Raw genomic sequence first — 12,223 nt, forward strand, 5'->3', positions numbered from 1 at the left:
TCATTGGTAAAGGTTAAATAGGTTAAAACTTTTATCTCCTGAAGTGTGAGAGAATGAGGGGAGATTTGATAGAGGTATACAAAATTATGAGGGGTGTAGATAAGGTAAATTCCAGCAGGCTTTTTCCACTGAATTTGGGTGAGACTAAAACTAGATGACATAAGTTTAAGGTGAAAGGTGAAATATTTTGGGGAACCTGAGGGGGAACTCAGATAAGTTGTCCGTAGGAGTCTTGGAAATTCGATCCATCTGCTGCTCATTTCTCAACATCTTGCATTGAGCTTACATTCTCATTTTATTCTTCATTAACTACATTTCATTCCTTTACATTCCATGAAATAAAGTCTTAACCTTTTCCTGTAGCACAGGTCCTCGAGTCCTGGAGCAGCACCAGGCAAGCTTGAAAATGAGACGATAACCTGTTACTTAAACCTGCCGTGTGCAGTTACACCTGTGAAAAAGGCCGCGCCAACGTGTCGTCCTCTCTGATGGTGGAGTCAGGTGTGTGAGTGCAAAAGGCAAGCCTGCAGCACTCACATCTAGCTTGATGCACCTGGTGAATGATTCACACGTGCAAAATGCTGTAGGAGCTTAGTGAGACAGGCAAAGTCCATGGAGGGAAATAAACAGTTGATATTTCAGGCTGAGACCTGGCCCGAAATGTCAACTGTTTATTCTCCTCCATAGTTGCTGCCTGACCTGCTGAGTTCCTCCAGAATTTTGTGTGTATTGCTCAAGATTTCTAGCATCTACAGAATCTCTTGTGTTTATGGTAAATGATATACCTTGGTTTCTTCTCAAGGTCCTCAATACTGCAGAGACAGCCTGTAGTTATGTTGATTCACTTTATATCTTACCAGGAAACGGCAAGCATTTTAGACCATAAGACATAGGAGCAGAATTAGGCCATCTTGCCAATCGAGTCTGCTCCGCCATTCAATCATGACTGATCCTTTTCTTCTATCTCCTCCTCAACCCCAGTTCCTGTCCTTCTCTCTGTAACCTTTGATGCCATGTCCAATCAAGAGCCTATCAGTCTCTGCCTTAAATATGCCTAACGACCTGGCCTCCACAGCTGCATGTGGCAACAAATTCCACAAGTTCACCACCCTCTGGCTAAAGAAATTTCTCTGCATCTCTGTTTTGAAAGGGCGTCCCTCTATCCTGAGGCTATGCCCTCTTGTCCTAGACTCTCCCACCATGGGAAACATCCTTTCCACATCTACTCTGTCTAGGGCTTTCAACATTTGAAAGGCTTCAATGAGATCCCCCCTCATCCTTCTGAATTCTAGCGAGTACAGACCCAGAGTCATCAAATGTTCTTCGTATGATAACCCTTTCATTCCTGGAATCATTCTTGTGAACCTCCTCTGGACCCTCTCCAATGCCAGCACATCTTTTCTAAAAACTATTCATAATACTCAAGATGAGGCCTCACCAGTGCCTTAAGGGCAAATTATACTTGTGCGTCAAATCGACACCGTAGGTACAGCGTACCCGCGTAACCTACACAGTACCCTACGCCATACCCTACCCCGTAGCCTGATGCGCACCTCCCCAAAAATGTAACTACGCGTCATGGCGACGCAGACTGCAACAACTGTGGTCCGCTTGGTAGCATCGCATTTCCTCCTACGCTGCAATAGCTTCCCATTGGGCGACTGAAGGGCAGGGGAGGAACTCTGGCTGCAATGCTTTCCATAAAGCTTTACAGACCTCCGAAATTATGGAGGACCCTGTGCTTGACGCCAGTTTGTACCTAGCTGCTACAGCCTGTTGACTTCCACCTGAAGCTAAAACTTGAATGGTGATTGCCAGTCTCTGAGTATACTGTGTGTACACTGATGTGAAATAAATGGTTGGAGACGATGAACCAAATCGTCAAATCTACCTGCTGACATCCGAAAATATTTGAAATGCATTTCCTTATCCATGTCTCTCAGTGGCCGGACAAGCACAGAAAATTCACCCTCCTTCAGTTTCAGCCGCCATTGTTTGGAGTTTGAATTTCTTCGTGTTGAGTTGCAACACAAAGAAACTCAACACAGCAGCATAGAAACCCCACTGCCAACTAGCATTTTGGTGGAGAATTGCAGAGCGACGCAGACACACCAATGCACAAGTATAAATCAGCCTTTATAAAGTCTCAGCATCACATCCTTGCTCTTATATTCTAGATCTCTTGAAATGAATGCTAACATGGCATTTGCCTTCCTCACCACCAACTTGACCTGAAAGTTAACCTTTAGGGTGTTCTGCACAAGGACTCTCAAGTCCTTCTGTATCTCAGATTCCTGGATTTTCTCCCCATTTAGAAAATAGTCCACACATTTATTTCTACTACCAAAGTGCATGACCAAGCATTTTCCAACATTATATTTTATTTGCCACTTTCTTGCCCATTCTCCTAATCTGTCTTAAGTCCTTCTGCATCCTTCCTGTTTCCTCAACACTACCTGCCCTTCTACCAATCTTTGTATCATCTGCAAACTTGGCAACAAAGCTATCTATTTCATCGTTTTCTAAATACTAGTGAGTAGAGACCCAGGACATTATTTTGGTGCATCAAAGGTTAAGATCACAACTTATTGAAAATGCCACTAGCAGAAAACAGCAATTTTTAAATTAACAAGTGGAAGATTGTCTCATAGAATGAAAGCTCATTGATTTATGCTTCATACAGTATTGGTAAGAGCAAGGATGTGATCCTGAGTCTTTATAAGGCATTGGTCAAATGGCCCTTGGAGTATTGTGAGCAGTTTACTAAAAGATGTCCTGGGTACTATAAAGTACCCAGGACATCTTCAAGGAGCGGTGTCTCAGAAGGGCAGTGTTCATTATTAAGGACCTCCAACATCCAGGGCATGTCCTTTTCTCACTGTTACCATCAGGTAGGAGGTTCAGAAGCCTGAAGGCACACACTCAGCGATTCAGAAACAGCTTCTTCCCCTCTGCCATCTGATTCCTGAATGGACATTGAACACTATCTCCGTCTGTCTGTCTAGGTCCCATATCCGATGCAGACTTTGGCGAACATGGTTTTCCATATAGATTATTTATTGTCTTCGTTTTTTGGATGACTTCCATTTCCTCGATGTGTTGCCACCTGGCTATGCTTTTGATGTACATAAGCCGAGGCCTTCCTCTAGGTTTACTCCCTCAATCTTTCCGGAGAGTATGAGTTTTTCTAGTTCATCTTTCCGCATGATGTGTCCGAGGAATCTGTTGTGAACACTACATCACTTTTAAAATACATATTCTGTATTTTGCACTATTTTTAATCTATTCATTATACATATACTGTAATTGATTTACTTATTTTATTATTATTATTTTTTTTTTCCTTCTATATTATGTATTGCATTGAACTGTTGCTGCTAAGTTAACAAACTTCACAACACATGCCGGTGATAATAAACCGGACTCTGAGTATGATTCTGAGTTTTGAGTTTCTTATCTAAGACCGGATGTGCTGGCAGTGGAGAGCTTCCAGAGGAGGTTTACAAGAATAATTCTGGGACTGGAAGGGTTAACTTATGAGGAGCCTTTGATAGCTCTGGGCTTGTACTTGCTGGTGTTCAGAAGAATAAAGTGGGGGGGGTCTCATTGGAACCTGCGGAATGGCCAAGACAGAGTGGATGTGGGGAGGATATTTCCTTAATGGGGGAGTTTAGAACCAGAGGGCACAGCCTCTGAATAGAGGAACAACCAATGATCTCACTTTCAGGACTCGTATCTTATTATTTCATTTTCTCATTATTTATTGCTCTTTATTTATATTTGCATTTGCACATTTTGTTGTCTTCTGCACTCTAGATGATCTTTCATTGATCCTGTTTTAATTACTATTCTATATATTTGCTGAGTATGCCTGCAGGAAAATTAATCTCAGGGTTCAATGTGCTGACGTATGTACTCTGATAACATATACTTTTGAACTTTTAAAAAAATTTCAAACAGATGAGAAGGAATTTCTTTATTCAGATAGTGGTGAATCTATGGAATTCATTGCCAATAAAGTATGACTATGACTATAAACAACAGGAATTCTGCAGATGCTGGAAATTCAAGCAACACACATCAAAGTTGCTGGTGAACGCAGCAGGCCAGGCAGCATCTCTAGGAAGAGGTACAGTCGACGTTTCAGGCCTAGACCTTCGTCAGGACTAACTGAAGGAAAAGTTAGTAAGAGATTTGAGAGGGGGAGGGGGAGAACCAAAACGATAGGAGAAGACAGGAGGGGGAGAGATGGAGCCAAGAGCTGGACAGGTGATTGGCAAAGGGGATTTGAGAGGACCATGGGACAGGAGGCCCAGGGAGAAAGACAAGGGGGGGGCGGAAACGCAGAGGATGGACAAGGGGTATAGCCAGAGGGACAGAGGGAGAAAAAGAGGAGAGAGAGAAAGAATGTGTGTATATAAATAAATAATGGATGGGGTACGAGGGGGAGGTGGGGCATTAGCAGAAGTTGGAGAAGTCAATGTTCATGCCATCAGGTTGGAGGCTACCCAGACAGAATATAAGGTGTTGTTCCTCCAACCTGAGTGTGGCTTCATCTTTACAGTAGAGGAGGCTGTGGATAGACATGTCAGAATGGGAATGAGATGTGGAATTAAAATGTGTGGCCACTGGGAGATCCTGCTTTCTCTGGCGGACAGAGCGTAGGTGTTCAGCAAAGTGGTCTCCCAGTCTGCGTCGGGTCTCACCAATATATAGAAGGCCACATCGGGAGCACCGGATGCAGTATATCACCCCAGCCGACTCACAGGTGAAGTGTCGCCTCACCTGGAAGGACTGTCTGGGGCCCTGAATGGTGGTAAGGGAGGAAGTGTAAGGGCATGTGTAGCACTTGTTCTGCTTACTGTGACTATGACTAGGTGGTTGTGTAGGCCAAGTTATTGAATGTATTTAAAGCTGAGGTTTATAGTTCTTGGTTAGTCAGGACATCAATGATTATGGGGAGAAGGCTGGAGAATAGGTTGGAGTGGGATAATAAATCAGCCACATGTTAATGGCGGGCAGACTCGATGGGCCGAGTGGCCTAATTCAGCTCCTATGTCTTATGGCCTGAAAAATATAAATGAGCTATCATAATATTATTAAATTCAAAAGTTTAATTTATGTGGAAACGTTTGTTCCGAAGAACCAAGGCAACTGGGAAGTTTAAACCTTAGATTAAAAAAAAAGACTGGCGATCATGAAATTAATGCAATGTTACAAAAATCTTTCTGGTTTACTGCTGTCTGGCAGGGAAGAAAATTCCCATCCTTGCTCTTGTGGCCTGCACGTGACTCTTGCTCACTATTGGTTGACTCTTGCCTGCAGTTAGGACTGAACAACAAATACTGTTTTAGTCCTGAGTCCCTGATCTGCAAATGTATGTATCCACAAATGACTATGAAAATAACTGAAAAGATCAATAATGTGTTGCCTTTATTTGGCAATCTGGCATGAAAATCCATGGCCTCCTCTTGTGCCAAGATGAGGCCATCCTCAGGGTGGAGGAGCAACACCTTGTGTTCCATCCTGGGTAGTCTCCAACCGGAGGGTATGAATATCAAATTCTCCTTCTGTTTTTATACATATATATAAAAAAAACAGAAGGAGAATTTGATATTCATACCCCTCCGGTTGGAGACTACCCAGGATGGAATACAATATATATAATCCCTCCCCTCCCCTCTTCTATTGCCCACTCTGCCTTCTTTCCTCTTGTCACCTGTTTATCACCTCCCCCCGGATCCCCTCCTCCTTCCCTTTCTCCTGTGGTCCACTTTTCTCTCTATCAAATTCCTTCTTCTCCACCTATTTACTTTTCCCATCCGCCTGACTTCACCTCTAACCCTCCAGCTATCCTCCTTCCCCTCCCCCACCTTTTTTATTCTGGCATCTTCCCCCTTCCTTTCCAGTCCCGATGAAGGGTCTCTGGCAGAACCATTGAATGTTTGTTTATTTCCATAGATGCTGCCTAACTTGCTGAATTCCTCCAGCATTTTGCATGTGTTGCCTTTATTTGGGAGTGGGTTAGAATACAATATTAAGGAAGTCTTTCTTTTGTGAAGCCACACCTGGAGAACAAGGTGCAGTTTTCATCTCTGCTATTAGGAAAAGCCTTCTGTGTTTTGCGAGAATTGCAATTTATTTTCACTGAATTGAACCTCAGGATGAGACTGCCGCCCTTTATAGGTCAGACTGAGTAGGACTGGCTAATATTCAGGTGAAGTATGGTTGAAAGATGATCCTTTAGCGATGTACAGTATACAGAAAGAGATGGATAAGATCGACCCCTGCAGCCTGTTTCCTCAAGCTGCAGAGTCTTAAACAAGACAGCACCATCTCAGAGGGGGATTCTGTCCTGCAATTGAGTTGAAAAGCTTGATTATTTAGACAGTTGTGATTTTTTGGGGGATTTTTTTTTATTCCAAAGGATATAAATGCTGGGTCAAAGAATACAAGGCTGAGAGTAATAAATTTTTGAACAGCAAAGGATCAGGATATAATGATCAGGCAGGAGATGGATGAGGTGTAGGATCAGCCATGATCTTACTGTGTGATAAACCAAACTACTGCTCTGTCTTATGTTTCTGATGCCCGCAAGAAGCAGGCTAAACTCAATCAGACCAACTTAATGTCAGCCACAGACAAAAGTGAAGATTGTGAAAAAAAATAGACATTTTCTGTTTCACATGAAGTGAAAAGCATTAAGAATATGTGATCCACTTCCAGTCTGAGAAGGAAAGCAATGAAAGGTGATGAAAATGAAGATGATAATTATTATTTATGGAAAGGTAAAATATAATGAATACTCTGTGTTGTATTAAAATAATACTGTGTCTGAAATTAAATGATGAAGAATACCGACTGTGCTGAACACTGCAGTGAGCTTATAATACATAAACTCAGTGACCACTCTTTTAGGTACAAGAGTGGAACCTGCTGTGGTCTTCTGTTGCTGTAACCCATCCACTTCAAGGTTTCACCAGCAACTTTTATGTGTGTCACTTCAAGGTTTGGTGTGTTGTATATGCAAAGATGCTCTTCTGCACACCCACTGTTGTAAAGTGTGGGCATTTGAGTTACTGTCACCTTCCTGTCAGCTTCAACCAGTCTGGCCTTTCTCCTCTGACCTCTCTCAATAATAAGATGTTTTTGCCCACGGAACTACTGCTCACTAGATTTTTTTTTTACACACCGTTCTCTGTAAACTCAAGAGACTGTTGTGCGTGAAAATCCCAAGGAGATTAGCAATTTTTGAGATACTCAAACCACTCCATTTGGAACCAACAATGATTTATGGTCATAGTCACTTGGATCACGTATCTTCCCAATTCTGATGTTTTGTCTGAACAGCAACTGAACCTCTTGACCACGTCTGCATGCTTTTCTACATTAAGTTGCCATCATGTGATTGGCTGATGTGTACCTAATAAAGTGGCCACTGAGTGTACACAATGCTTGTTCCATGTTTGTTTCATTCCCTCAAAGCTAATTCAAAGCCATCTAAATTTTAACAAAGTGTACATTTTTGTCTTAGCATGAATTCATGTCTTTGCAGGCTGTTTTTCAATTTTTAACTTTTTTTTCTCTTCCTCACTTAATTAGGGGTTTATGTGGAGAAAAACAGACCACTGGGTCTCTACTGACCAAATATGCACGTTCATCTGTGCAGAATGGTGTGAAAGTTTACAGTTCAAGAAGGCCAGTTTGAAGGTGGAATCGAACACACAAAAGCCGCCACAAAGATGTGCATCAAATATTGCAAGTGCTTGTGCTCCTCAGTCCTCCATGGTTGTGGAATTTTAATATGCATTCTTCCTCACTACTCTTATTTTTCCAGAAATTATGATAAAGAACCAGGACCAAAATAAAAGTTACACTGCTACTAATTAAGTCAGAGGAGCAGGTGGATGCTGTGAACATTTATACTTGATTACAAATAAAACTTTATTGCGATTTCCAATCTACACAGTTACACTAACTTGTATACCTACTGGTGGTTGTTTAGTGATATTTGTTCATCATTTGACACTTGCTGGTCATGAATATTGTTTTGGCCAATTCTAACCGAACCAATTGCTGCTGCTGGCGACCCCCACAGATTTGTTATGCTGGTGTGATGCGCCCTTAACTCCAATAACGATTGTTCCAAAAGTTAAAGGATCTGTATTTGATCCTTTATTAGCAATTAGCAAACATGCAATTAAAATTGATCATAACTAAGTGAAGTTGAATGTAATTTAGAAATCAACAAAGGATATGACATCCATCAGCCCCAGATGCAAACTGCCTCAGGCAAAGCACGAATAAGTAACTTATTCCCTTTGCTTTTTACCACGTCCATGTGACCAGTTACCAAAATAAACGCACAACACAAATACAATACTGGTATTGAACAGATCCGTGACTCCCACAGATATCATATGATTGCATTGTAGTGAATGACAATACAAGGTTTTCTAAAGCTCAATTATATCTGAACTGATTTGTTAATAAACTGAAGAATTCAGTTTATTTATTTATTTAGAGATAGGGTGTGGAATAGGCCCTTTGGACCTTCAAGCTGCACCAGCCAGCAACCCTTGATTTAACCCTTGCCTAATCTTGGGGCAATTTACAATGACCAATTAATCTACCAACAGGTAACGTCTTTAGACTGTGGGAGACAACCAGAACACCCAGAGAAAACCCACGCACCCCACAGGGAGGACATACAAACTCCTTACAGAGGATGCCAGAATTGAACTCTGAACTCCCTGACGCTGGAGCTGTAATAACATCACAATAACCACTAACAAGAGAAAATCTGTACGGAGTGTACCACCACACTAGCCTCTGCATCCAGCACATAATTCTCCAAAACTTCCAACATCTCTAATGAGATCCCACCACCAAGCACATCTCTCCCCTCCCCCATTTTCTGTTACCCACAGGGATCGCTCTGTACACGACTCCCTTGCCCATTCGTCCCTCCCCACTGATCTCCCTCCTGGCACTTATCCTTGCAACTGGAACAAGTGCTACACCTGCCCCTACACCTCCCCCCTCACTACCATACAGGTCCCAAACAGTCCTTCCAGGTGAGGCGACACTTCACCTGTGGGTCTGTTGGGGTCATGTTGTGTTCCGTGCTCCCGATGTGACCTCTAGTATATCTGTGACACCCAATGTAGATTGGGAGACTACTTCACCGAGCACCTACACTCCATCCGCCAGAACAAGTAGGATCTCCCATTTTAATTTTAATTCCACTTCCCATTCCCATTCCGATCTGTGTATCCATGGCCTCCTCCACTGTCGTAATGAGGCCACACTTCGGTTGGAGGAACAACACCTTATGGTCCGTTTGGGTAGCCTCCAACCTGGTGGCATTGATTTCTCGAACTTTCAGTAATGCCCCACACCCTCCCTCTCCTTCACTGTTTCCCAACTCCCCCCCCCCCGTTGCTCCCCCCCCTTTCTTTCCTCCATGGCCTTCTGTCTCTTTTACCAATTTACTTCTCAGCTCTTTACTTTATCCCCTCCCCCTTCAGGTTTCACCTATCACCTTGTGTTTCTCTCTCCCCTCCCCCCAACTTTTATTTCTATGCCTTAGCTTTCTTTCTCTGGTCTTGCCGAAGGGTTTCAACCCAAAACATCAACTGTACTCTTTTCCTAGATGCTGCCTGGCCTGCTGAGTTCCTCCAGGATTTTGTGTGTGTTACACTAACCACTACCCTACTGTGGTGTTCAAAGTAAATTTATTATCAATGTATTTATATGTCACCGTATTCTACACTGAGATTCCATTTTTACAGGAGAACAAATAAATACAGTAGAACTAATGGAAAAACTGCATGTAAAGACTGACAAACAACCAATGTGCAAGGAAGACAAACTGCAAAGACGTTAAATAAATAGATAAATGAATAAATAATACTGAGAACGTGAGTTGTAGTGTCCTTGAAAGTGAGTTGTGGAATCATTTCGGTGTTGAGATGAGTGAAGTTATCCACGTCAGTTCAGATTCCGATGGTTGAGAAGTAATGACTGTTCGAGAGCCTGCTGGTGTGGGGCCTGTACCTCCTTCCCGATGGCAGCAGTGAGGAGACAGCAAGACCTGGATGGTGAGGGACCTTTCCTGCTTTCTTGTGGCAGTGCTTTGAAGTTGTCCTCAATGGTGGTGGGGGAGGGGTCTTTTCCTGTGATGGATTGAGCTGTATCCACTTTTTTAAAATTGGGAATGACTTTACGGGCAAGGATTTTGACTGATACAGTTGACTCCAGTGTCTCATAAACACAAAATAATCTGCAGATGCTGGGGTCAAAGCAACACTCACAACATGCTGGAGGAACTCAGCAGGACGGCCAGCATCCGTGGAAAAGATCGGTCGATGTTTCGGGCCGGAACCCTTCGTCAGGACCAAGTTCCGGCCTGAAACATCAACCGATCTTTTCCACGGATGCTGCCCGTCCTGCTGAGTTCCTCCAGCGTGTTGTGAGTGATGCTTTGACTCCAGTGTCTTCCATGAAGAATCATGGAAAATGAATCACATTATTGATCTACCGTGAATGACATTGAATCATATGACACCCTAATTATCTGTGTCATCACTTGGCAAGCTATCAACCTGCCTTCCAAATTCCTCTGTCCATTGTTCATTTACTTGATGTGTCCTGTGGGAATTTGACCTCCCAAAGTGTATTATCTCATACTGGTCTGGATTAAGTTCAATCTATCACCACTCTGCCCAACTTTCCAGCTGATCTATGTCCTGCTGTACCTTTGAACAACCAGATGGAAGACCCAGGTGTCAGGGAGCATGAAGTGTGTGTAGTTACCATATCTAGAGAGAAGGCTCTTGGGAAACTGAAAGGTCTGAAGGTAGATAAGTCACCATGACCAGATGCTGTACACCCCAAAGTTCTTAAAGAAGTGGCTGAAGAGATTGCAGAGACATTAGTAATGATCTTTCAAGAATTCCTAGTCTCTGGAATGGTTCTGGAAGACTGGAAAATTGCAAATGTCATTCCACTCTTCGAGAGAGAGAGAGAGAGAAGCTATAGGCCAGTTAATCTGACCTCAGTAGTTGGGCAGATGTTGGAGTTGATTATTAAGGATGAGATCTCAGGGTACTTGGAGGCACATGATAAAGTAGGCCGTATTCACGTGGTTTCCTCAAGGGAAGGTCTTGCCTAACAAATCGGTTGGAATTCTTTGAAAAAATAACAAACAGTATAGACAAAGGAGAGTCAGTGGATGTTCTGTACTTGGATTTTCAGAACAAGCTTACAAGTAAACATTCTTGCATGGATAAATGTGGCTGACTGGCAGAAGGTAAAGAGCGAGAATAAAGGGAGCCTCTTCTGGCTGGCTGCGGGTGACTAGTGATGTTCCACAAGAGTCTGTTGGTTAAGACCGATTTATTTTTTTTACATTTTGATGGAATTCATGGCTTTGTTGCAATGTTTGCAGATGATATGAAGATAGCTGGAGGGGCAGGTAGTTTTGAGGAAGTACAGAGGTCTTAGATTAAGAGAATGAGCAAAGAAATGGCAATTGGAATACAGTGTCAGGAAGTATGTGGTCATGCACTTTGGTGGAGGAAATGAAAGGGTGAACTATTTTCTAAATGGAAAGAGAATACAAAAAAACTGAGTTGCAAATGGACTTGGGAATCCTTGTGCAGGATACCATAAAGGTTAATTTGCAGGTCGGGTCTGGTGAGGAAGGCAAATGCGAAGTTAGCATTCATTTCAAGGGGACTAGAATATAAAAGCAAAGATGTAATGTTGAGACTTTATAAAGCTGGTGAGGCCTTCTTCGAGTGTTGTGAGCAGTTGTGGGCCCATTGTCTTAGAAAGGATGTGCTGAAGCAGGAGAGGGTTCAAAGGAGTTTTGCAAAAATGATTCCAGGATTGAATGGCTTGTCATATGAAAAACATTTGATGGCTCTGGGCCTGTATTCACTTGAATGAGGTGTGACCACATTGAAACCTATTGAATGGTGAAAGGCAGTGGTCCCCAACCTCCGGGCTGCGGACTGATCCCGATCCGCGAAGCATGCAGGGGTGCAGCGGTAGCTGGGACGCACCCAGGACATCTTTAAGAAAAAAACTGAAATAAACAAGCTAATTAATTAGGTGCCGCCCGGCACGTAAATCGGCCCTGCTGCACCCCTGCATTCTTCGCGGATCGGTATCAGTCCGCGGCAAGGCCTTGATAGAGTGAATGTGGTGAGAATGG

At 43.0% G+C, this 12,223-nt stretch overlaps 1 protein-coding gene across 1 annotated transcript in view; it reads left to right on the forward strand.

Annotated features, from left to right (window-relative positions):
• Positions 1–9,932, forward strand: part of dscc1 (DNA replication and sister chromatid cohesion 1) — a 93,254-nt gene extending 83,322 nt beyond the window's left edge. The window contains exon 10 of the mRNA XM_063042435.1: positions 7,603–9,932. Coding sequence (XP_062898505.1) covers positions 7,603–7,708 — 106 coding nt within the window. The 3' untranslated portion in view covers positions 7,709–9,932. The remainder of the gene's footprint in view (positions 1–7,602) is intronic.
• The last annotated feature ends 2,291 nt before the right edge of the window (positions 9,933–12,223 follow it).

Source organism: Mobula hypostoma, chromosome 1 (genome assembly GCF_963921235.1).
Source record: "Mobula hypostoma chromosome 1, sMobHyp1.1, whole genome shotgun sequence".
Classification (NCBI taxonomy): Eukaryota; Metazoa; Chordata; class Chondrichthyes; order Myliobatiformes; family Myliobatidae; genus Mobula; species Mobula hypostoma.